The sequence below is a fragment of the Narcine bancroftii genome, chromosome 14 (assembly GCF_036971445.1).
Source record: "Narcine bancroftii isolate sNarBan1 chromosome 14, sNarBan1.hap1, whole genome shotgun sequence".
Classification (NCBI taxonomy): Eukaryota; Metazoa; Chordata; class Chondrichthyes; order Torpediniformes; family Narcinidae; genus Narcine; species Narcine bancroftii.
This window is the reverse complement of record NC_091482.1, coordinates 64,353,734-64,381,324: the sequence shown is the minus strand read 5'-3', so window position 1 is coordinate 64,381,324 and position 27,591 is coordinate 64,353,734. Positions and strand designations below refer to the sequence as shown.

The 27,591-nt window shown below is 38.9% G+C and overlaps 1 protein-coding gene across 1 annotated transcript; it reads left to right on the top strand.

Annotated features, from left to right (window-relative positions):
* The first annotated feature begins 253 nt into the window (after positions 1–253).
* aagab (alpha and gamma adaptin binding protein) lies at positions 254–27,281 on the top strand. The gene is made up of 12 exons (XM_069910562.1): positions 254–278; positions 5,354–5,544; positions 6,951–7,047; positions 11,834–11,923; positions 13,285–13,368; positions 17,834–17,913; positions 19,758–19,842; positions 19,930–20,037; positions 20,473–20,522; positions 21,882–21,951; positions 23,176–23,258; positions 26,272–27,281. The coding sequence occupies exons 1-12, from the start codon at positions 254–256 to the stop codon at positions 26,317–26,319; spliced, it is 1,011 nt and encodes a 336-aa protein (XP_069766663.1). The 3' UTR covers positions 26,320–27,281.
* The last annotated feature ends 310 nt before the right edge of the window (positions 27,282–27,591 follow it).

The following is a 27,591-nucleotide window of genomic DNA, read 5'->3' as shown; positions in this document are numbered from 1 at the left end:
GTAATCTTTTTCTTTGGCTTGGCTTCGCAGACGAAGATTTATGGAGGGGGTAATGTCCACGTCAGCTGCAGGCTCGTTTGTGGCTGACAAGTTCGATGCGTTATATTACAATGAGTACCTGGTAAAAGTAAATTTGGAAGTTATTCTGATGTTTCAGATCTGTTAGAGAGGTTGGAAGTACACTGAGGTGAACAGATCCCCAGGGTGTTAAGTAAAGTAAAGCAGAAGATTGATTACTGTGGCTCTTACGGGGATGTTTGCATTAGGTTTAGCCACAGGTAACCTACTGGAAGGCTGGTGGGAAGCTAAATTGTGCCCATATTCAAGGGCTCTAGGCTAGTGAGCATTGTATCAGTGGTAAGAAAACTTTTATTCATTTAAGAAATATGGGTTTTGCAGACCATACATTTAATTGCCCACCCCAATTGCTCTTGAGAAGGCCTTCTATTAGAAAAAGTTATTGAGGATGAGATTTATGATCATTTGGAATAGTAGGGAACGGGTCAGTGCAGTTTTGCACATGGGAAATGCTGCCCCACAAATCTTGAAGTTTTTTTTGAGGTTACTAAGAAAATTGATGAAATCAAGGCAGTAGATCTGGTATATGTGGACTTTAGCAAGATTTTTGATCAGGTCTCCTGTACAGAAGCAGAGTTCTGAAAGTTGGGGCACATGGAATTCAAGTTGTTTTGGCAAAATGAGTCCATGGAAGGCAGAGGATAATGGTGGATGGTAGGTCATCATCTACAGTGATGTTGTCACTTCCAAGTCATCTGAGCTTGTGTGATGATAACACAAGGTGAGGCTCTTTAAAGAAAATTGATTTAACATTGGGTTTCTCACAAACTCTGATCTGTATATTAACAGGAGAGAAGACAATTAGTGGTTTTTTTTTGCTGTCAGCTCTGTGAAGTACAGGATGTACCTGTGATTTTAATACCATGTCAATTTAGACAATAAAACAAAAAGAAAAATCAAAGGGTTTTTTCCCCTTCCAGAATCAGGAAAAGTTTAGACCCAAATGCCATTACGGTGGTAATGGTAAGAATAGGTCAGCATGAACAAAGAGTATCGCAAATGAAGTCCTTGAACAGATGTTGAATAAAGTAAAAACCCAATGCTGGAGAAACTCAACTGGTCAAACAGTTTAATTTGTATAGCAAAGACAAAGATACATAACCAAAGTTTCAGGCTTGAGCCCTTCATCAAGGTATGAGCAAAATGTAGACAGGCACCTGAACAAAATGGTGGAGAAGTTAACTTTAGGGAAAGGTTGGGTAACGCTGGGTGAGTCAGTACTATTGTACTGTATTCCAGTGATAAAAGGACCAACATTGCAAATCTTTGTTTCTAAAATTATGAAAAGAATATTTTTTAAAGCCAGTTTAGTGTCGGCACTTTATCTTGTCTAAAATTACCTGCAAGCATTTGGGAAGTGACGTTGAAGGGTTATAAGCAAAATTCCATTTTACTGGGGCAATTTGCAGCTATCATTTTCTTTGTTTCATTTTGAGGCTTGAATATATAATTGCTGAGTATTTATTTTGGTGACTCATTAACAAACTACAAAGGAAATATTAACATTTAGTTTCAGTTTGTAATGATCAAAAATGATTAAATGTCTAGTATGTGTTTGACAGAGTAATGCTACGACTTACTCAGTAGAATCCAGATGGCTACCTAAAGGAGTGATTTTCAAACTTTCCACAAAAGCAATCTTTTCCGAATATTGACACTGTAACCTCCAAAAGGTCGTTTAGGTTTCACAAAGGAAGACACAGCTCCTCATGTTTTACTTTAATGCTTCGTGATTTGAGGCTATTGTACTGCAGTCTGATTTTTTTTAAATAGCTTCATTGGGAAGTAGTGATTTATTATGCATTATTTCAAATTTCTTTGCAAATTTTTATTGTGGGGGGTGGTGAGAAGACATGATTTAAAAAGGAAACGGTCGAGAGGTAGATAAGAAAAGCTGCCACTCCCTTACCAGGGCGCTCTCCTTTTTGCACTGACTTTCTTTACCACATTGTTTGCCTCTCTCACCATCTGTCACCATCTGCCAGTTTTGAATATTGCTGCTGGAAATGGCCTTTTACTGACTGTACAAGAGTGAATGTAGTTTCTTGTATTTACATGTTGATAATGATTGCATTAAAATATCCCCCAAGCAAAATTAAAACCCATTCTGCTATACATTTCTTTTACAACTCCACCACTAGAGATGCAGCAGTGTTATCCCCCTGTACTGCTGTACATTGAATCACTTTTTAATTTTTAAATTCTTGTTGCTTTTTACAAATTGGTTTCACCCATTTAGTTTTTTTTTATCCTGTAAAAGTGATGTTTTTCTGGGTAGTGGACTGACCTTAAAAAAAAAGTTTTGCACCCATGGAACACTTCCCATTATTCTACCTATTTTTAAGGGGCTCATATTACACTCTCTAGGAATTCTAATTCAAGGATAGCCTTCTCCAAGTGTGCAATGACACTAGGACTAGGCAGCGGGTAAGGAAAAATACTTCAGTTGAATTCCCTGGCCTTGTGTGTTGCATTATCAGGGTTTGATATGCTCATGGCCATAGTTTAGCTATTCCTGCTGCACTGTAAATACAACAGCATCATTCTCTGTCCTTGGGCTATATCTCACTACCATTGATACAGAATATTAACAGATACAAATGCTTCCAAAATATTCCAGGATTTTAGATGCACTTAGGATGGGCTGATCTCCTTCTTTGTAATTCAGGTTACTATTGGTAACCTCTGACATCAAAGGCAGGGTTTTGAACACATATAGTCATCCATTGTTACCAGAAAGACCAAAGTAGATTTGACATGTGAATGGATTGTATTTCTTTAGAAGCAGTCCAGTCATATCTACTTGGTTTTTTTTTTAAAGAGGCTTTGTGCTACAGCAGAGTGGTGTGATTTTTGTTTTATTTGGCCCTCTACTCTTGATGTTGAATTTACAATTAAGCTGATTCTGGATTGTATTTTGTAATTATAGATGATGAAGCATATACCTCCTTTATAAGTATTGATTTTATTTTCACTGGGTGTTGTAAAAATTGGTGCAGTTTCATGCATCTCGAAATTTCAAAAGCCTACATCAACTATGCAAAGAAAACTGTTATTTACAGCAACCGTGATTTATTTGTTAAAAAGTTTAAATTGCAAGTGAAATCTGATGCAAATGTTTCAACATATACAGTTATCTGAAAGCCTGGAATAACTCCAGAGATACCATTTTCACAAACTTTGCATATTGGAATGAACATTTTCTAGCATTGCGCTGCAGTTTTGCAAGAAGTCTTGGTCAGTATAGCTTGAAACTCACAGAATAATCAGACTGTCTAGAATTCATTGCTTCTCCAACATCTAATAGTACAATAAAAATACCTGTATTAGACCTTAACGATCTGGATGAATAAGGAAAGCCAAGGAATGGCAAATAGAATTGACAAGTGTGAGGTGTTCCACTTTTGTAGGTCTTGCATCGTGAATGGTGAGGCTCTAGACAGTACTGTATAGCAGAGATGCTTTGGGATATACTGTAGATACACAGTTCCATGTTACAGCTGTACAAAATGTTGGGGACTCAGACTATTCTGCACAGTCCTGGTCACCCAGCTGTAGGAAAGATAGCATTAAGCTAGAAAGGGTGCAGAAAAGTTTGATGAGAATATAACCAGGACTGGTGGATTTGAATTACAAGGACAGGCTGGAATTTATCTCCATGGACCAGAAGAGGGTGTAAAAGGTTTGTAAAATCATGGTGGATAAGATAAATAATCATCTCTTTTTGAGTGTAGATGAATTTAAAAGTTGAGGACACAGATTTTAGGTGAGAGGCTCAAAAGATTTTAAGGGCAATCGAGAAGCACCTTCTTCACGCAGAGTGGTGGGAATATAGAATGAACTGCCAAAGGAAGAAGAGGAGATGGGAACAATTATAAAACTTGATAAAAGAATATCAAATTCAATAGAGAAGGCACTCTCATTTCTCATGACATTTATTGTTCTTGACTGTAACGGGAAAGGATTTGAAGATCCTATGCATGAATTCTTCTCTGAATATTTAAACGCTTTTTAATCCCTAACAGTATGTTGTTGGCTATGATGTATTAAATTACACTATTATTTTGGGCCACATTGTCTCTTTTGTTGTCGATTTTATTTTCGCCGATCTTCTTGCCTCAAACTTTATGATTTTCCTTTAAAATTTACTCCTGGACAAGTTATTGGACATCTTTCCCTATATCCTTTTTTGGATTTGTTTTTCTTTTTTTCAATGCTTGATCTATTTTGGTATCTTTTTCAATGTTAAAGGTGCTATATAAATGCAAGTTGCTGACCTGTGGCTAATTTTTTTCTTCTGCTTAAAAATAGCATAGATGATGTTATTAAATTGGGAACTTTTACTAAACCACTACAGCTATTACCAATAGAAGGTGATGTGAAAGTTTGCCTCCCCTTTTGTCCGCAGTATGGAAATGAGAGATTCTGCTTTATTGACAACGTAAAATGACTCTTTGCACTTTGGCTTGCGTTGATTTTAAAAGCATAGTTTTGTCTTCGTTGTCTAATTTTTGTACAACTTGGGCTGTTAAACGTATTGCTTATTTAATTTGTTAATTGATGAGCATGGGAATAATCTCCCATATGGGCATTCAAGGTTTGCAGTTATTTAATTTGTCCTCCTTTGTAATTTTATACTGTACCATTTATAATTCAACATCCAGTTCAATCTTAAAAATTAAATATACCAATTTTGCAGCAAATATAAAATTCCAAATGAACTTGAAGATTGTTTAGTGCAAAGCCATAACTGTAACAGTTTGCACTGTTACAGATTTTCATGCAAACTAAACAATCAGGTTTATTGGGAATTTTGGCAAACTAATTCTAAAGTTTAAATGGAAAATCTTATTTTAAGAGCTAATTATTGGTCAAATTGCAAATGACAAAAATTGGTGAATTAAGCATGTAAAAATAGTTATCTTTATTTTTTGTGTGGGCTGAAAATGAAAGAGACTTTTTTCTTGATTTGATGATGGGCCTCATTTCTTTCCGGCCTCCAAACAAATGTTTCATCTCTTTTATTCTTGGAGATATTGTCTGGCTAATCTATTCAACTCCCCATTATTTTGGTGATAACTTTTGGCAGGTGATCCAGCAATATTCTGATTACATTTGTCAACTGCAATTCTTTTATGTTAGGGGATCATGTTGAAAATTGGACAGTTCAACTTTGTCTTTTTCTCCTCTTGACCTCCTTCCTTTTCCCTATTATATGTCAGGTTAAACTTGATTCAGGAAATAATGATTTTTTTTTTAAATCTCTTATTTTTAGACATTATTGGAGCAGATGACATTCCAGAATACACTGGCCCAAGAAATGTAGTCCGATTCTACCCATGGACCATTGATAACAAGTATTATACAGCTAACATTCAGCTCTGTGTGGTGCCCGACAAATTCAAACTGACAAAGGAAATTGCTGACTCGGTGGAGGCATTCGTGATTTACTTTGACAGCACAACTGTAAGGAAAACCTGTTTCTTATTATATCTTTATTACCTATGAGGGTAGAGTGTTACTCGTGTCCGAGTACCGCAAAGGGATCAGGGAGCAGTTGACACCAAGCCAAACCAAAACTACTGAAATTGCATTTTCTTGATTCTCACTCTGTAATGCAAATGTAAACTGTTCCAATCTTCATTTGACCATTTTCAGTTCAAATGTGGGAGGTGTAAAGTGAACCTGAATTCTACAAATCATTTCCACTAAACCACCCATGTTTAAGGTAAACTTAAATCTTAGACCACAGTTGGGTTTGTTCCCAATACTGTGTTTAGAATTTTGCTTGCTTAAGATGTACTGAGTGCCAGTATCATAATCTGGCATTTGAATGCACACAGGCAAATGAACAGCTAAACTAAACAGTGATGTTTTTCAAAAAGTTCCCTTCCATGTGTGCACTCAAATATGCTAGTTTTTTTCTTTTCGATCTCTTTTCACCAATGTTCTCCCAGCTTCTCCAGAAACATTGACCTATTTAAGCACATGGTTCCACAGATGCTTGATGGTTAGATTCCTTATCCAACTTTTGAATCTCAATTATGTGTCAGCTTGCATTTTCACGGAGCCAACATGAGAGCAATGCTCTTTTCTGTTTATGCATGGATTTTTCATAGAAGGTTACTTGATGCCTGGGAAAGCAATTATTTCTCTTTGGCTAATTCACCAGGTGGGATTCCTGGTGCCTACCTGGTCTTGTTAACTGACCCAGATGAACAATCAGGGGAGCCTGGTTAGCTCTTGCATCAGATTTCTCCCATACTCAAGAGTATAAGGATTTGAACCATGAGTCTATTATTTATATCCTTCTGTGTCTAAATCCAATTTCTAAACATTAAACTGTTCCTACCTTGTGATCTGTGTAACAATGGCAAACATAATTTTGCATTCGATAACAATAAAAGATTTTTTTTCCTGTCAATGACGACCAATCAATTTATACAGTGGACTGCATAATTCTGTTGTTGCTACTTCATGCTTTTACATGCCAAAATAAAAATCAGCTGAATCGTTTGGAAATTTATTTCATTCATTTAAATTCTGCTTTGAGAGTTTTCTTGGGTCAAAACAATACTTTTAACTTTGGCCAGAGTTCTATTTCTAGCCCATAGTGGTAACGGATGCTTCTAGAAACAGTACTGTATGGAGCAACTTTTTTGTTCTCTGGAGTAGTGCTACTCACCAAAATTTGTATCTAACTGCTTTGCAGAATACTACAGTTTCCCCTTTGTCATGAGAATTTATCTGAGAAAACTGTTTCTTTCGGAGTACCGTGAACTCTCCTCTTTCTGTGTTTGACATATTGGCAATTTTACTATTTTTCTTTGTTTAATCTTTGACCTTCATTAAGTTGTACTTTTTACCTTCAGAATTCTGGCCTTGACGAGGTATCCACTTGGCTTTCTCTAACTCAAGAATGGTCCCCTGAAGTTTTGATTCTGGTGTGTGACAGAGTTTCAGACAATGGTATTTTGCTTAGTTTCTGCTTCCAACATTGATTATGAAGTTGGTATTTTTAGATAATAATTTGTACCATGATCTGCCTCCATATTGAGACTTGGAGCTTGTCACTGGTTGCTCAACAGATCATTTAGAGCCTATTAATAACCCAGAAAAGAGACGGTTTATTGAGGAAGGTTAGAGGGAAAGATTTCAATCTTGTATTTTGTTTAAACCAATGCCACAAACCTGTAGGAAGTGAAGACCGTGGAGATTCTTACCCTAATTAGGTGCAACTTGCACTTTTTGGATAACAAGTTTCCTTTAATTTCAGTTTAGTACCCTTGCCTATCTCCAATCACTGGCTGGATTTGTCTGAAGGAATACCCATTGAGGATGGTTCTGGAACACTACTTATCAGTCGAAATTCAAAAAGATTGGGTATCATAAACAGGGAAAATTGGAGAACTAAGTTTTAATTTTTCCTCAGATCTCTAACATACAAAATCATGTGATTTGAACTAGTATTTTGAGCTTTTTTTTTAACCCAAATTCTGAGTTACTAAGGATTAATTACATCAATGTAGAGAAATATTATTTTGTCACAGCAAGTACTATGGGAATAATGAAGAGCTACTGCAGTAATGTCTACATTTTGAGTCGTTCAATTATCTTGAGGATCCCCTATCAAACTTAAATGAGTATTTGAGCATAGATATTAATAATTCCTTAGTGTTTTGGTTGAAGATATCCACTATTTATCCAGTAATGTTAAGAGCTCCCAAACCAGTATGATTCCAAACTTTCGCAGGAAGAGATTTCTGTGGACAGAAGCAAAAAAAGCAAATATATCCTCCTACCTTTTTTGGAAAAAAAAATAGCATCCCAACTCTCTTGGGAATCCCTAGCTTATGACTGCTTAAAGCAGAGAAGGAGCATACTGAATCCACGCATAAGAAGCACTTTGTAAATAGTAGAAGGAGGACACCACATCACAAACCAGCTAATTACCCACCCGCTCCATTGGGAACCATCTACCCTATCTGCGGAAGGGCCTATTATTCCCATATTTGGTCTCGTCAGTCACATCACAACTAGAGTGGAACCAAGTAATTCTTCATCTTGAACACCTACCTTTTTTTTAAAAAAAACTTAAAATAAAAATTGTTAAACCATTGGGCTCAGAAAATATATATAAATTAGCTGAAAGTGTTTTTTTTAGTGGTTAGTTGCAAGGCTCTACAGGGAGGGAAAGAACTCTCCTAGCCACTTCTATTTTGTAGGTGGTCATGTAAGTACATTCTTCTTAATTCACCATTAATAATACCAACACACCAATCTCACCACTGACAAGACATTAGATTTGTTTCCCCCTCCCAATTGGAAGCACCCATGTCCACAAAGTTTTAAGAAAGAAATATAACCTCATTCATGTTGGGAAATAATCTACCACAGGAATCTGTACAGTTTCCTTGTACGTCATAGCAAAAGATCCAGTAAAATATTTAATTGAAAGTTGGAATGTGTTTGCATTTTACTCCTTTAGAAATAAAAAAAAGTGCAAGACTGTTTCCACGGCCAATCCTTTTCAATAATTCTTATTCAGTTCCATTTTGGGAATCTGGAGAATAACATGATGAAGGATTAATGTACATGGTAAAAACAGAAATACTGGGGAAACAGCAGGGTGTCACAGCATCCATAGGAAGTAAAGATATATTACCAGCATTTTGGACCTGAGCCCATTTTCAAGATGTCTCGTGTTTTTACTACAATCAGGGTCTGCAGACTTTCATGCCTCACCCCTTTAAGAAACACCTATCCCATATTCTGTTTTGTAAACCTTTTGTATATTGAAGACAAGGGAATGATTTTGGACCAAAGTAGCAAAATTGGTGCCAAGAAACATCAGGAAATATTCTGGACAGTGAGATAAGGAAAGATAAAGGCACAAGGTTGAGAAGTTAAACTGGAGATGTGTTAGAATTTGGGAGTATGTTTCATTAAGCAGAATTGGGTTTGATGTAATAAATTATGTGGTGGATAAGATGCAGTAAATTTGAATGAGCTGATCGTTTTAAAGCCAGCCATTAATGTACTGGAACAGTGAGGTGCAGCATTCAACTAATCAAATAGAAAAATGAGATCACTTAGAAATTCATCGTATTTTTAAAGTGTTAAACTAAGAAAACCGGAAACATCTTTGCCACATGCACCCTCCGGCCTTTTCAGTAGATTTCAATGAGATGCCCCCTTGGCCTTCTAAATTCCATCAGGTGCTCCTCATACCCTCTCATCCCCTGGATTCTGCTTGTAAATGTCCTCTAGATCCTCTCCAATGCCAGCACATCCTTCCTAAGATATGGGGCCCAAACTGTTCACAATACTCCAAATGTGGTCTGACCTATGTCTTGTAAAGCCTCAACATTCTTGCTTTAATATACTAGTCCTCTTGAAAGGACTACTATCATTGCATTTTCTTTCCTTGCTACCAATTCAACCTGCAAGTTCACTTTTGCACCATGGCTTCCAAGTCATTTTGGACCTCTGCTTTCTGAATTCTATCCCACTGAGAAAATAGTCTACTTCATTTCCTTCTATCAAAGTGCATGACTACTGGTATATACTTTGATATCAGCTTCCTAATCCTTGCATATGCTTTTTCCTTCTTGATTAAATTTGCAACATTTCCATTATCCAAGGATCCCAAATCTGGACATCCTTGTCTTTCTTCCCATGGAAGCATCCTAGTCCTGAATTCTAACCAGCTGTCATTTAATCAATTCCCACATCACAGATGTGGACTTAACCAATTACAGGCACTCCCAATTGACTCTCCCCAGCTCCTGCCTAATATTGTAATTTAGTTTTTCCCCTTCCTCGCACCAAGGTCCAGTCATTCTTGTACTTAATTCCCTGAAAACCTATTCATATAATGCCTATCCACAGAACTCTAATCACCTTGCCAAGCTCATTTCCCAGTACTGTACATGAGTGTTCCCTTTCCCGGTTGGTTTATATACGTTCTGCATCAAGAACCCTTCTTGGATGCACCTAACAAATTCTGTCCCGTCTAACTCTGTGACCTTAGCATCCTTTCATAGTCTGCCTGTGTATGTGTTCCTCTATCTTAATGGCAATAGGAAGTAATATAGCAGGGGTGGCTACACCTGCTTTGCATAAGAGCCACAGGATAAACTTCAGATGTTTGAGAGCTGCAAGACATGAAAAATTATTACATGCACTTTCTTACTCTTGCATGCATATTTTGTTACAAAACTTTTATATAAATATTAAGAAATAGATGTATGTAATGATGTTTATTCATGTATGTAGTTTTTAAACTGCTAATTTGTATTAGTTTCGATAATCAGAAAGTATACCTATATAGGCTAAATATTTTCAAATCTGGTCTGATTTCCTATGGCAATCTCTAGCCAAGGAAACTGAGAGGCTGTCTCGTTAAATATATTTAAGATACAGAAAGATATATTTTTGTATCATTGCAGAAGAAAGGGTTATGGAGGAAAGGAGGAGTTGGATCCAAGGCCAGATCAGCTGTGATCTCACTGAATGTGGGAGCAGGCTCAATGGGCTGGATGGATGACTCCTGCTCCTGTTTCTGATGTTTTCTCTTTGGGAACGCTGCTGCCACTGGTCTCTGCAGAAACCTGCACCATTGCAGCGTCCACAACTGGGCATACGATGTGGAAAGCGAGCTGATGCAAAGCTACCTCCTATAGCAAGGCGATCCCAGGGGACCCACAGCTTTGGTCCTCCCCATTCTCATTCTCTGCCCCTCTCTTCCCAGTCGCTGGCGGGAATAGGGGGAGCAGCTGCTGGGAGGAGAAGCTAGGGTATGGAGCAGACTAACTTCTGCGTTGCTTGGTGCTGACTCTCCATCTGGTAGGGCCAGGGCTTGCCCATGGCCACTAACAGGACCTTCACTGCTCCAGCTCTGTCCTGGCTTGGTGCCAAGATATGATCCTCATAGGGGACATGCTCCAGCCTCTCTTCCCCATCTCTGTCATCTTGCTTTCTCTTTCCCCCCCCCCCCCCGAGTGCCTGCCTTGGACAGGCACCCTGCCTCTAGGGCAGGTCATACCTCATCGGAGCTCTCCTGGCCCAATCCTGCCTTCTTGACCCTTGTGGCCACTCCCTGCAAAGGACCCTCAGCTTTGCATAGCCCTTCTACTGCACACCCCACATTGGCAGCACTCTGCTGTAGTGTGGCCCAGCCCATGTGAGGGAAAACCAGACTCCGGCATTTGCTGCTTGTTCTGCTCCTCTTCAGAGGCCGTTCCTCCAGTGCCCATTCCCTCTTCCTTCTCCTTGACACGAGGTTGGGCTGAGACTGTCCTGGGACCCCTGGTCTGGCTGCAGGGATTCCAAATATCCCGGGGCGGGTTCAGGTGTATTGGTACGTCCTACAGCCAACCTATTTCCACATGGTGCATATGTCATGTCAAAGAGCTCCTGTTTGGTCGCCCCTGAAATATAGTTACGTCGTCATAATGATTACACCTTTATCATTCCTGACCTCTACGCATATAGCTTTGCTGAGTGAGCCCTCCAGGATGTCCTTTCTAAATGCGGCTTATTCTTCCTGATCCACTGTTTTTTGCATCCCTCTCTGTGTGTCTGAAACATCTAAACACTGCAAACTTGAGCAGCCAGTCCTGCCCTTCTCCCAACCAGGTTCCAACTTCATCATAATTCCATGTACTAATCTCTGTATAGTTTACTTGGGTTAAATAAAAAGTGTTGCAGTCTATTTTTTTTAATTTATCTGATCATCTTTTTTTTTATGCAGGGGTGAGTAGACAAGTGGCACAGCAATGGTGCATTAAATATGGATTTGAATTGGTGGAACTTAATCCAGAAGAATTGCCAGATGAAGAAGGTTTGTATATCAAAATTATTCTTGTAGAATGCCATCTGCTGACTGTCCCATATCTTTGGCAATCTCTGATCCAAGACTTAGAAATTTTTGAATGTTGATTTAGAGCAACCATTCTCAACGAGGGCCAAAGACATTTTATTCTAAATTTGGACATACAGCACAGTAACAAGCCATTTCGGCACATGAGTCCGTGCCGCCCAATTTACACCAAATTGACCTATAACCCCAGTACGTTTTGAACGATGGGAGAAAACCAGACCCCCTAGGGAAAACCCAGTCATGGGAAATAGTACAAACTCCTTACAGACAGTGTGGGACTTGAACCCAAGTCTTGATTGCTGGCACTGTAAAGGTGTTACGCTCGCGGTGCCACCCCACCTCGTGTAACATAAATATTTTACTTAGTTGGAGAGAAGTACAGAAGAAAACAAGACTGCTTTACAGGGAAGGGGGCCCATTCATTTCTTATAATTTTTTAATTTTAATTTAAAAAAAATGTAAAGATGCAGCGCAGTAACAGGCCTTTCTGGCCCATGAACCCGTGCCGTCCGAATTAACCTACAAATCCCATATGTTTTTTGAAAGACGGCAGGAAGCCAGAGCGCTAGAGGAAACCCAAGCAAACATGGGGTGAGCGTACAAACTCCTTACAGACAGCGCCGGATTTGAACCTGGATGGCTGGTGCTGTAAAAGTGTTGCGCTAACTGTGCTGTCCACTTTGAGGAGAATCCTAGGGTGGCTGAAAAAAAGGTTGAGAATGGCTATTCAAGAGGACATGGGGTTGGGAAGACACAGGATCAAATGTGGTCTTGTCACATAGTTAAACAAGTTCCACAAAATGCATGTTTGCCTCCTCCTATTTCTATGTTCAAATGTACTGATGGTACTGGTGTGAGGAACTTTTGTGATAATTACCTAAAAAAATTATCAGCTTTTTCAAAAGATAATTTGTATTGCTATAAATCATAGTGCAAAATCAGCTATAGGGCAAAGATCTGGTAGATGAAAAGATCAGAAATGAAGCAATTTCCCTGCTTGGATGCATGTTTGGTACACCAGCGAGACGGGGAGTATGATAAAGGAGATGGTTTACTTATTTTTTAAAAATCAAAGCATTGAAAAATCAATGATATACCAATGCAAGTAAAATTTCATGCTCTTCACAGAAAAAACTGTCCAAATACATATCTTAGCTATTCCTTGTGTAAGTGTTTTATATTTGTTTCTAGTATTTTTCTGATTTGTATCAACTTTTTTCTGTCGATTTTCAAATTTCCAGTAGATATTTCAGATGTTTGTTTTCCTTGCATTTCCATATTCTCTGCTGTTAATAATATTGTGATGTATTATGTCTGCACAGATGACTTCCCTGAATCCACTGGGGTAACAAGAATTATTCAAGCCTTGAATGCGAATGTGTGGTCAAATGTTGAGATGAAAACAGGTAAAAAAAAGGGGAATTTTCTCAAGTTTATCATTGGGAGTTTTGTTGAGAAGAGAAACTCTTCAAACAACATGAAACTTATCAATCCTATTCCATTACTTTAGTCCCACTGTTGGAATAATAGCCTTATTGCTGTATTGTTATATTCCCTTTTGGATGTTTATTTGAAAATATAGATTACGATGTGAGTATCAAGATTTAAATTGAGACCGTCCAAACATAGTTCGCATAGGATTAATACAACGAAAAAGAGAGTTTTTGACAGGAAAATAATGGAGACTGATTAACTGCACTTAAAATGGGTACTCAAATTAAAGTGAACATTTACTTGCACTGTTGATATATTTTCTTCTTGTATAAATGTGGTAAATTAGATCAGCAAATTTGCAGATGACAATTGGAGGTATTGTGGACAATGAAGAAGCTTGCAGAGGCAGCTGGTAAAATGGACTGAAAAATGGCAGATGGAATTTAATGTAGGCAAGTGTGAAGTGTTGCATTTTGGAAGGATAAACCAAGAAAGGATGAACATGGTAAATGGTAGGGCACTGAAGGGGGGGTAGAACAGGGAGATCTGGGAATACAAATACTGTACATGATTCCCTGAAAGTGGTGTCATAGGTGGATAGGGTTGTAAAGAGAGCTTTTGGCATATTGGCCTTCATAAATCAAAGTACCCCTGTATTGAGTGGAGGAGTTGGAAAGTTATGTTAAAGTTGTATATGACATTGGTAAGGCCAAATTTGGAGTATTGTGTGCAGTTTTGGTCACCTCATTACAGGAAAGATATCAATAAAATGGAAAGAGTGCGGAGATTTACTAGGATGTTGCCCAGACTTCAGGAACTGAGTTACAGGGAAAGGTTAAATAGGTTAAGACTTTCTTCTCTGTAGCGTAGAAGAATGAGGGGAGATTTGATGGAGGTATTTAAAATTATGAGGAGAATAGACAGAGTAAATAGGCTTTTTTCACTGAGGGTAGGTGAGAGGACATGGTTAAGGGTGAAAGGGGAAATGTTTAGGGGAACTTCTCCACCCACAGAGTGGTTGGAGTGTGGAACAAGCTTCCAGCTGAATGGTAAATGTGGGCTCATTTTTAACATTTAAGAAAAATTTGAACAGGTATATGGATGGGAGAGGTATGGAGGTTATGGGCAGGGTGTTGGTCAGTGGGACCAGGAGAAAAAAGTGGTTCAGCAAAGACTAGAGGGGCCAAGGTGGCCTGTTTCTGTCCTGTAATTGTTGTATGGTTCAATACTTCAAGAACTAGCAGTAGGGGTAAGTCACCTGCTCCATCATATCATTCCTTCTCTTGGTAGAGGCACACTTTGTCTTTATAGGCAAAAATGTAAACACATTTTGTGTAATGGAGTGGCTTTCAAACTGCACATCTGCTGAACTTTCTTCTAGCATATTTTCCCAATCACCTCTGGAGAACTTTATTTTCGTACATTTGTAACTGCCTTTTATTTAAATTGATTTTGGACCTGGTGGGTTCATCCTATGTGTGTGTGTGTGTGTGTGTGTGTGTGTGTGTGTGTGTGTGTGTGTGTGTGTGTGTGTGTGTGTGTGTGTGGATAGAGGATGGCGTGTGTGTGTGGATAGAGGAAGGCGTGTGTGTGTGGATAGAGGAAGGCGTGTGTGTGTGGATAGAGGAAGGCGTGTGTGTGTGGATAGAGGAAGGCGTGTGTGTGTGGATAGAGGAAGGCGTGTGTGTGTGTGTGGATAGAGGATGGCATGTGAGTGTATGGATGGAGGATGGCGTGAGTGTATGGATAGAGGGTGGCGTGTGTGTGTGGGTAGAGGGTGGCGTGTGTGTGTGGGTAGAGGGTGGCGTGTGTGTGTGGGTAGAGGGTGGCGTGTGTGTGTGGGTAGAGGGTGGCGTGTGTGTGGGTAGAGGGTGGCGTGTGTGTGGGTAGAGGGTGGCGTGTGTGTGTGGGTAGAGGGTGGCGTGTGTGTGTGGGTAGAGGGTGGCGTGTGTGTGTGGGTAGAGGGTGGCGTGTGTGTGTGGGTAGTGGGTGGCGTGTGTGTGTGTGGTTAGAGGGTGGCGTGTGTCCATTTATTTATTCACATGCACACACACAAGCCATTTTGGCCCACAAAACTGTGCCACCCAACTAACCTACGTACCTGGTACATTTCAAACAGTGGGAGGAAACCAGAGCTCCTGGGGAAAACCCACCCAGACACGGGAAGAATGTACAAACTTCTTACAGCGTGGGATTCTTCTATCTGACGTTCTACTTTGTTGTGGTCACTATTTCTTGGAGAACCTTAACCACGTGATCTCTAATACTTCATAGACAAATCTAAAATGTCATATTCCTGGGTAGGTTCTGTCATGTACTTCTCTAAAGAAGCAATTCCTGATGTTCTCAACAAATTCTGTGATATCATTGCCAGTTTAGTTTGTCTAATCAGGGTGCAAATTGAAATCTCTCAAGGTTACTGCTAATTTCATATGTTCCTTTGATTTTATTTTTCCACCCCATTTTTACTTTAACGTTTCAAGAGATCATACCTTGGGGACCTATTGATTGCTCCCTCTCATGTTTTGCCCTGATATTCAAAATTTGCAATAGTTTGTCAACTTGTCATACTCCAAAACTTTCCTTCATTAGTAATGCTATTCTGCCTTCATTCCCTTATGGCCTATTTTGTATTGATGTATCAACTAGAATATGGTCTCTAAAACTCCTAATAGATCATACTTTGGTTTGCTGTTTGCGCACCCATCGTTCAAATGCTAGCTGCATTCATGTATCCTTAAGCTTTGATTTTTTTTTCCACAAATCATTCTTCAAATTCAATATTGCTTTTATTTTCTGTTACCTTTTATCAATCCACTCTTCACTGTCTTGTAAAAATAAAACCATCATTATTTTCTAAATAACTTGATTATGCAGATTCCTTTATGGAATGTTCCTAGCCCTAATGTTTATTTTGTGGCTAGTTTGATTTGGAATGTATTTGCCCAAGTAAAGGACACTGTTAGTTTCTGTGTTGAGTTTATGATCTGCAACTTGCCCTATGTTCACAAATAGGTGCCTGCAATTCTTTCTTGCTGGCTTTTAAATGAATATGAGAAAGTAGACAGCTGTGGGTAGAATCAAAGTTTCTTTTCCATCTGAGTACTCCCAAACCACTATTGCTGACCTGGTTTGTTGTTGATTTTTCTCCTTGAGGGAGCTGGCTTGAAAGTGTACATTTGCACAAGTTATTCCTTCATTATCGGATCAAGCTGGCTGTGGTATGTGAGCAGGATTGCTTGTGAGCAAGGTCTTCTGGTTTGTCTTTCCTTTTGCCTACTTTCTTAACTGAATGCCCTGAACCCAGCTTTGTGGCCACAGACTGCTGTAATTTTTGAGTGCACTCCATTTGCCTGCTACCTTTCTAAATTTCACTGAGACTAAAACTACATAATCCCCACATCACTCTGAATGAGATTTGCTAACTCAGTTCTGGCCAGGATTAAAACCTGAGGCTTTCCTGATCTGTATGACGGATCAGTCCTTCTTTTCTGGGTTGCTGCAATGTGTTGGCATTCCCAGTTTCCTGGGAATTGGTGGGAAAAAATGTGTAACATCCCTTTCAGATCATTGATGACACTAAGTATGATGCAAGAGGAAGCCAAGTATCTCCTGTTGGCACCAACATTTGTGATCACATATTATCCCCTCACACTTGATTCTACTTCCTGTCAAGTTGTTGAGTGTAACATCCTATCCTCTGACCTGGAAGAGAATATGAGACAAAATCAAAATGAGTTCAAAGTTTAAGATTCTTCTAAATTTTGCATATTTAAGTTGAATTAAAACAAATTCTGAAAAAAAAAACCCAGATGAGATGGCATCTATGGAAAGAGAAACTGTTAAATGTTTCAGGTTGAAGGCCTTTCATTCCAAACATTTGTGCAACTTTTGATTTCTATTTTTTCCATTTCTGGTAAACCTTGGTTCTTGAAACCACTCAGCATTTTAAGTTGTCCACTATTTTTGACTTGCCTTTTCCTGCAGTAGCTCATGTCACTGAGAAATAGTTTATACAGAGTGAAATTTGTCGACTAAGATGACACTTTAAACCAGGAGTAGGTTTTCACAATGTCTTTAATCATGATTTTTAACTTGCAAATACTAAATGATCCCATTTGCTGCCCAAATTTATAATAGCCGATCGCATTCCCTTTTCCAAAGCTGAATTTGTTTCTTTTTAAAGGTGAATTTTTAAATTTTTTTTTTCAAATTTGCAGAAAGTGAAGGAGGAGCCACTAGATAAGTAAAATTGTGATGCATTTACTCAAAGTGCTTAATTTTCAACTTTGATGCCCATTTCTGAATTATTATTTTGGGATTCTAAGGACAAGTCAGCAGGCTTGGACATATTTAAGACTAACATGCTTCTAGTTATGACCTAAATCTGGTAACTTTTTTTGATGGAAAACTTTGCTTTTTTTCCCCCCCTCTTAGATAGGTCTCAAGAATTTGGAATTCTCAGTAGTCTAACTGGAGTACTTGAAAACTGTGGAAATGATGCAGAAACACCAGAAGTAAGTGATCCTGTATTAAAGAACTGACACCCAGGTGTGATTGCATGCTGTAATCCTGTAAAGGAATTTTGGTTAATGTCCTAAAATAGTTTCAGAACCCAGTTTTGAAATAATTACCTTGTCATCTCTCCCTTTATAAGAATTTAATTTTGAAAAGAAAGGCAGGTCACACTTTTTTTGAGTGTATTGGGATCTGGTAAGTATGCTAATTCTTCTTTCTTTTCTTTGGTTTGGCTTCGTGGACGAAGATTTAAGGAGGGGGTAAATGTCCACGGCAGCTGCAGGCTCGTTTGTGGCTGACAAGTCCGATGCGGGACAGGCAGACACGGTTGCAGCGGTTGCAGAGGAAAATTGGTTGGTTGGGGTTGGGTGTTGGGTTTTTCCTCCTTTGCCTTTTGTCAGTGTGGTGGGCTCTGCGGTCTTCTTCAAAGGAGGTTGCTGCCCGCCAAACTGTGAGGCGCCAAGATGCACGGTTTGAGGCGATATCAGCCCACTGGCGGTGGTCAATGTGGCAGGCACCAAGAGATTTCTTTAGGCAGTCCTTGTACCTTTTCTTTGGTGCACCTCTGTCACGGTGGCCAGTGGAGAGCTCGCCATATAACACGATCTTGGGAAGGCGATGGTCCTCCATTCTGGAGACGTGACCCACCCGGTGCAGCTGGATCTTCAGCAGTATGCTAATTAACTCAGAATTAACAGACACGATCAAGATCAGCCTTCCCATCTGCTTCCTTCCTTCAACCAAAATGTAGGGAAAAGAGTTGCCATAATAGTGAGTTTTAATTTGAAGTGTTTGTGAATATCTTAGCCTTTTTGAAATCGAATTACCGAAGCTTCAGTGTTTGATGTTCGTCTTGATCAGTTGATGGGATCAGCTGTGGAAGTCCTCGCTTATGTCCTCTGCTAGTTCGTAACACACCGATAGAAGATCCAATGACAGTGTTTCAAAGGCATGTGGACAGGTACTTGGATTGGAAAAGTGTAGAGGGATACAGGCCTAGGGAAAATAGGGCTAGCATAGATGGGTATAAGGGTCAGCATGGACAAGATGAGCTGAAAGGACCCATTTCTATGGTGTACTGTTCTATAATTCTGCTATAATTCATTGGACCAGGCCAAGATGTTGGGTAATGTTGCAAAATTGCAGATTTTTTTTTCGGTTAATCCATATATGTAAGTGCCTTGTGGGTGGTTGAAGCTTTGACTACAGTGCTAAGCAATTAAGACCAACTTCTTTCTGTTCCCAGTCAATAATGATGAAACTGAGATCTGTAATGCTATGGATTTTCCTTCAAATCTCTGGATTATGGAAGCAAACAATTCAAGTTCCCACCCCTAAGTTAGGGGCCTTTAACTTGTTGCCATTTGCCATCGACCTAGGTGGAGATCAGATTGTTTGGCTAGGATTTTCCTTGTGTTCAAATTTCCTACAAAGGCTAGCTGTCCAACCTTGCACATGAGCAGTGTCTGCTTTAATGAAATATGGAAGAATCTGCAGCTTTATGATGACATGGTATAAGAGTCTGATTTTATAAATCAAGTTATCATGAAGAAATAATTCTTGAACTAAAGAATGGATGTAATGTAAAATATGTTAAAGTATAAAGGGGTTAAGATGAATAGATTTGATGTCTTTTAAGGTCAATAACAAATACGCACGTGAATAGAACTTCCTGATACAGGCAGGGTACTTGTACTGAACTGTCAGGTTGAATGGCAAATAGCTTTTTGTTGTGTGCTGTTTTTGCATAAGATCTTCCATTAAGGTGCGTTATATGACAAGCTTAATATTTTAGATGTGTACTTTTGGGTGAACCATTCAACCACTATTCTGTTTAATTCAGTACCACAGCCTTACAGAAACGGAAGATGAATCACACACAGGGAGCAGCAATAGGGTGGCAGCTCTTCAGGCTGACAGTGTCATAGGTATGAAATGTCAAATTTCTTTGTCCCCCAAAGTATCGTTCTTTCATTCAGTATTTGTTTAATGTTCTGTATGCTTGTTTTGCCTAGCAGATCCAATGTTACATTTGGATATCCAAGAACTTGCCACTCTTACCACAGGTGAAGTTGACTGTGAAAACTTTGAGCGTTTGTTTGAAAAGCTGAAGCAAATGAAAGGTGGGTTTTGCGTTGAAAACAATTTTCACAAAAATGATGAAATTATTGTGCCTCAACTCGGCTTCTGTGTGAGTATTCTGTTTATCCTAGGATATGTCCCTTCAGATCTGTTCAAAGGAACTTGGAATGTCGGTGTGTATGAAACAATGTACACTTAAATGTGTACTACTAGCTGAGATTAAATTTACATTTTACATATTTTGATATGAATGAATCACCGAGCAGCACTGTTTTTACAATGGCACTGGTCTCTTATTAAGTTGAAATGATAATTTCTGTCTGGTGTGTAACTGCTTTTTTGGGGGGGTGGGAAGTGTTTGGAGGAGGAGTGGAAGGATTGTAGCTGAAGTGTGCTTTGCTGGCATATGACTAATGGTCTGGGAATCCTTCCAGCTCATTGTGCAACATGAGTAACTCTTTGTTTTAAATTGACAGACAAAGCAGCAACATTACCTCATGAGCAAAGAAAAGTCCATGCAGAAAAAGTGGGTACCTTTTTGTTGATTTTTTTGGGGTGCAAAATTCCAGGTATTTGTGCATAATCGCAGATCTCCTGTGGCATTGCCTGAAGCATAACTAAGTGAATGTACACTGCAAACCAGATTTGACATCAGATATTTTGGTTTTGGGAAGTTGTCTTCAAACTCGTGCAGCCTTCAGTTTGCAAATTCTCTGTGGTCTCATCCCATTTCTGTTTACTCTCAACACTTCTTTTTTTAAACTTTCTTTAACATTTTAGACTCTACCCCAATGGTGGTTTGAGGCAGAGATTTCTAACCACACTCACACTTCTATTGACTTTCAACTAAATGCTGCTTGTAATTTGTCATCGGTTTTTTTTCCAGTCCATTGGACCTGTGGGTGTATTTAGTCACACTGCTTTGCTGTGGGATTTATTTGGTTATCCCAGAACCAACCATTTTCTAGTGAAAATATTGTGCCTACTCAATTGTCTCCTTTTTCATCCTAAAAATTTTTTTTTAAATTCTGGACATTGTTGGCAAGGCCATTATTTATTGCCCACTCCTAACTGCCTTTTTAAAGATGTTTATTGAACCACTTTCTTGAAGTGCTGCAGTCCTGTTGAAGTGCTCCCAAAGGGCATTTGGGGAGGGATTTTCAGGATTTGCACCCAGTGACTATTAATAAAGGACCATCTCGGTGTGGTGTGCATCTTGGAAGCAAAGCTTCAGCTGGTCTACATTTGTTGTCCTTGCCACCTCAGAAGTGGCAATCAAAGGATTCTAAGCTGCTATCAGGGTACCCAAGATGAATAACTAGTACATTTTGTAGCTCCCGAAACATTGGTTATGAAGGGAATGAATGTTTAAGTAGAAAGCTGGTTTATCAGGTGCCAATTAAGCTGCATTTATTTTAACTATTTTGCTTATTTTTTTTATACATTGTTTTAGGAACTCAAATCTTGAGCAATCTTCAATAAAGTTGATGATTTTTCTTTGAATCGTTAACAGAGTCTGCCCCACCTTCAAAAAAAAAACTGATCTTGCACCTCCACTTCTGTTTTGATCCAACTTTAAAATGTAATCTTATCTTCGCCTTGTGTAGTTAGCTGGCATTAGAGCTGAGCACCTTTGCTACAAAACAGATGAGCTCTTTAGCTCAATTTGCCAAAAGTATTACTGACTGATACTAACACAGAAATAGATATGTTTCGACAAGTATTGTGCAATTTTTTGCCTCGTTTATTTGTAACGTATTTTTTTCCTTCCTTCTTAAAAACATTATCTTGCATTCATCCTGTTTATGTGAAGCTGAGCAGATGTTTGCAATCTACAAAGGGGATTGTTTACCGTTCACAAATCTAGTCCTATTTTATTTGGCAGGTTGCTAAAGCATTTTGGATGGCCATTGGTGGAGACAGAGAAGAAATTGAAGAGCTGTCTGATGAAGAGAGTAATTAAGAACTGAACCATTTTGTGAACCAGATGAAATATATTAATGTGTCAGCCAAGATGCTGCCTAAGCCTCTCATTACAAATTTCATTCACAGTGTTACTGGACTTTTCACACACCTTCAGTGCCAACACTGGCTCAAGTTCACGTTTCAAATTGTGAATGAAAGGATAGGGTTCTTCATCTGTGTTTCCCCTCTGTCTCACCCATATTTATTAGGCTAAATCATAATTATTAACTCTTAATTAAGACTAAATGACCACTCTACTCACGTCCGTTCAGCACAGCACGCTCCTGCCTCTTTGGAGCATTGATGAATACAGAAGAGCAGAAGGATTTAGGAGTAACGGGACATCGTTCCCTGAAGGTAGAAACTCACGTGAATAGGAATGTGAAGAAGGCTTTTAGTATGCTGGCCTTTATCAATCATTGCATGGAATATAGGAGTTGGGAAGTGATGTTGAGATTGTATAAGGCATTGGTGCGGCCTAATTTAGAGTTCTGTGTGCAGTTCTGGTCGCCTAATTATAGGAAGGATATAAACAGAGTGGAGAGAAGGTTGACCAGAATGTTACCTGGGTTCAAGCATCTAGAGTATAGGGAGAGATTGGACAGATTAGGTCTTTATTCTTTGGAGCGTAGAAGGTTGAGAAGGGTTTTGATAGAAGTATTTAAGATTATGAAAGGGATAGACAGAGTGGATGTGGATAGACTATTTCCGTTAAGAGGAGGAAAGATTAAAACAAGAGGACATGAGTTAAGAATTAAGGGGCAGAGGTTTAGAGGTAACATGAGGGGGAACTTCTTTACTCAGAGAGTGGTAGTCGTGTGGAATGAGCTTCCGGGAGAAATAGTGGCGGCGGAGTCAATTGCATTATTTAAGAAAAGGTTGGACAGGTATATGGATGAGAAGAAGGTGGAGGGTTATGGGCATTGTCCAGGGAGGTGGGACTAGAGAGGAGTGTTTGGTTTGGTGCGGACTAGAAGGGCCTAATGGCCTGTTTCCATGCTGTAATTGTTATGTTATGTTATATGTTAAACATCTGATTCTAAATAGCCCAGTGGGAAGTATTGTCTGCTCCTACCTACTACTTTCTAAGCTTATTATTTTACTATTCAGTACATTAGCTATCAAATGGTGATATTTAGCAATGAGAAGTGTTTCTTCTGTCCACGCAAGTATTGTGGCAAATCAACTTTATCTCTTCATTTCCCACATGGTAGATAACCACCACACGGACCTTCTGCAGTTGGAATTGACAGGATGCTGTCTTAAACGTGGCAGCAACAAGGCAAGCACTTTATTTGTGAGTCTTACCTACAACCGTGCTACTGATGTAGGTCTACTTATTGTTAATGCCAGCTGCCCAAAGTGGAGAAATATTCACTTAAAGTTAACACCTCTCACCACAATGAGAAAACTAATTAATCAACGATAGTGGCATAGAAATTAATGTTCTATTAGAATGAAGTAAGAAACCATTTAAGTAGAATGATAAGGTCAAAAATCCTAAACTTTCTTGTCTGGTAAAGGAATTAAATTAAACAAACAGTGCGTATGAGATCCTCTCCCCCTTCTTTCCTACCCCCCCACACACATGTACCTTTGACTAGGAGGAAATTGGATAATCGCTTCCTGTGGGCAAATTCCCAAGTGGTGAACATCAGGATGTTCAGCTCTGATGCACATTGCCCCAGCCACTTGCTGTTACATTCAGCAGTGGTTTAGTTGACTGACATTAACTTTGCAGTTCAATGACTCATTTAAAACTTTAGTTTCTGTTATGAAATTTCTCCAGAATCTCTATCCCCATATAAATCCACAATGTCCATATAAACTGGTTTGGAGTACTATTCTAAAACAGATGAAAAGAATTTGATATAAATCACACTATAAGATGTTATTACCTATATATGTTTTGGACAGTAAAGATTGAGGGATACTTTGAGATGTTACATAGCTAACACAAGTCCCATCCAATAATCTTATTGTCCCAACTAATTTTCCTTCATTTGGGGATAGGAACAGGAGTAGGCCCAAAATGGCCCATCGAGCCTGCTCCGCCATTCAATAAGATCATAGCTGATCTAATTTATGACCTAACTCCACCTACCTGCCTTCTCCCCATATCCCCTAATTCCTCTATCATGTAAACATTTATCTAACTGAATTTTAAATACGTTTCATGAAGCAGCCTCAACCACTTCCCTGGTTAGAGAATTCCAAACATTCACTCCTTTCTGGGAAAAACTATTTTTCCTCATCTCTGTCCTAAATCTACTCCCCCGAATCTTGAGACTGTGTCCTCTCATTTTAGTTTCCCTGGCCAGTTCATAAAAACCTTCCTACATCTATCCTATCCATACCCTTCCTAATCCTACATGTTTCTATAAGATCTCCTCTCATGTTACTCACAATTGCTCTAAATTTTAATACCTATTTACAATTTTTGAAAACATTAGCTTTTTCACTAAAGGGGCAATGTTACAAACTTGCAATACAATATAAAAAAATATAGTCCAAAGTGTTGTCCCAACATGATAGGTAGTTGCATCTGACAGGGGTATTCTTGTGTTTTTTGTTTGAAAGTGGTATGACATATAGAATGCAGAACCTTGATAAGCTTGTTAAATCTTACTTCCCTGTGAGCTCCTGCAAGTAACTGTATGGACCAAGATTAAGTATACTTTTCTGCAAGTTAGTTGTGACAAGGATTAAGAGAAAATGTAATGAAATTTGTTTTTGAGCACAGTGAAAGAATACAACAGGATATAGATTAGATATAGGCATAGAAATGGCAGGTGCAAATTAATCTGGACAAGTGAGGTGTTGAATTGTGAGGGGTCAAATGTTAGGGGTGTCGGGCTGAGAGGCAACCGGATAAGGGTTATAAAACACATTAGATGATCAGGAGGCTGCTTCTGGATAGACGTGAATATGAAGGGAATGGAGGTATATGTATAGTTCACCAGAGTTCTAGTTCGGGCTGAAGGGCCTGTTTTATGAAATGAAAGTGCACACCTCAATCTGAAGTTGTTGAGTTTACTCTTCATGATGAATTTCACAGCAAGAAACTTGTAGGTGTTCTTCACCCTTGAGCAGTAATTTCAGTCAATCATCAGTTGAGGAAAACGGTCACCACTGGTGTGATAAAATGAACTTTAATAACATTTGAAACATTTACATAAATGAAGAATTTGGCCATATTCAAACCTTAAAAGTAGAAAAAAAACACTAATGGACAAGAAAGCACCATTTTTTTTTTTGAGTTAAAATGTTAGTTAAACAGCATTGTGTGCTGGAACTACAAGTAGCTTAATGCTCCGTGGAGAGAAAGAAGGTTTCTCTACAGAACTTGCTGTTGATGCAGGTTACAGGATAGTCAATCTAAATGGCATCCGTGGCCCAGAAAACAATACTGTAGACATGTGTTCAACTGGCTTTAGTTTCCTGGCCAAGCATGAGTGAAAGCATCTTTTCAGAACTGTTGCATTTCATTTGAATAAGTAAAAAACAACCTTGGGGCAGTTTTATTTTGATTGTTCCAGTTTTGTATCTCTGCTGTGTAGAGGCACTTAATGCCATGTGGCAATACACTGCATGCTTGGGAGGGTTGCCATCTTTCTGACAAGATCAAAAGTAGACCTAGTGGGAGTTGGACTTGTCTATGTAGTATTCCACGTTTACAAAAACTTAAATATTGCTTTAATCTATTGGCACATGATTCCCTTTTGTTAATACTAGTACAGTACATGCAGTTAAATTGTCATCCATGGTCCTTTGGCAAGATCATTTTCTGATCTTATGACAAATGTTTGGGGTGGAATGGTCAGCCCAGTTCAACCACTTCACACCCTGCCTCTCTGATCAAGAATAGCAGCGTACCTTAAATCTGTCCTTGGGCAAGACAACACTTCTAATGATGTATACCTTGGTGTCTCTTCTCTTTGGCTTGGCTTCGCGGACAAAGATTTATGGAGGGGGTAAACGTCCACGTCAGCTGCAGGCTCGTTTGTGGCTGACAAGTCCGATGCGGGACAGGCAGTACCTTGGTGTACTGCACAGCTAAGTTAGTCATTAGCCTTTCGGTGACAGGGTGAGCAGCTGGATTTGGGCTAGATAACCTGTAGTTCATGTTGGAAATCTGCAGTGGATCAAAGTGTTGCTGGAACTAAAGACGTATGGATGTTAAAGTTTCAAAATCTGATATTAATTTCTTGAATCAGAGCATGGATTAATTCTGCTGGAGATTTTTCTTAAACTTGATTTGTGATAAGTACAAACCAGCTAGCATGTTTTACATCAGATTTGTTTTACAGAAATCTTGGTTTATCAACATGTGTGTGCAAGGTGAAACTACCAGCTGATCCTATTACACAGCACAGACTAGGGACTGAATTGGTGGGTGGAAATTGAGTGTATATTATCACTATTGATTGTTTATAAACTTGTTACATTCATCTGTGTCTTGTGAACTTCACAACCAGAGCAAATCAAAAGCAGAATGCAATGTTAGAATTAAATAACAGGGCCGACCTAATTAGATCAACTGGATATACCCACACCTGGGCAATTCCCAAGCACGTTGGTTTTGTGGAATCCAATAAGCTAGCACCAACTTCCATAATCTTCCCAGCTCTAGCTCTGCTAGTAGAAGTGAAGTAACCTCACAAAAATCATGGGGTGGGGTGGGGTGGAGGGGGAAATCATTTGCTGGTAAAAAGGCAACTCAATCAGAAAAACTTTTGGTTTTTGACTGATGCCAAGTGTTTGTGATGTCAAACATTCAATTTAAATTAGAGGTTTGACAGACAAAGGATAAGGTCTCAATGCTGCCAGAGCAGTTGGCCACTTAATTTGAGGTAATTAAGGGTGGATAATAAATGTGAGATTTGTTGGTGCTTTCCACATCCAAAAACAAATAGTGAACTATTTGATTCCAGTTAATTGCATATCACAGTGGGATTGAAGTTAGGGTAAACACCACTGTACAAGTGCTTTGTTCTGGCTGGCACTTTTTTTAAAAAGTCTGCCATTGAGCTTGAGTTTTATTCCTGACAACCTGGCTCAGGTAAGCAAAGTATTTGTTTTACTCCATCTACAAGAAAAAAAATTGATTTTTAAAAAAAATATGGCATAGGTCTCAGTAAGACTGATATATTACTCATTCAACAATCCAGCACATACCATAAGTGTGAATCACAGGACCTAAATATGTAGGTGCAGTTATGGCTTTTGCACTGCAAGACATATTTGGCAAATTTCTGTTATAGATTTGTTTGATTTTTAAATAATTGAAATCTAGAAATAAAGGTGGCAGAGAATTACACTTTTTAGCTCATTATGGAACAAGTCATTTCATCTTGGTTAATGTGCTTTCTGAAACCACTTCCTTCAGTTTATTGGCAACAACTCCTATGTCAGTAATCCCAGGAAAGCCTGAGCAGACTATTCTAATATTGTTCCTGCTTGTCATTTTAAAAGTATACTCCAAGGTCAGTTATTACAGTCTTCTATCTAAAACAATTTAACCATGCTTGAAATTTTCCAATAGAAACATAAATGGTACCAGCTGCTTTGCTAGAAGAAACCACATGGAAATATCTGAACAGGGATGGAACAAGTGTGCGGGGAGGCCA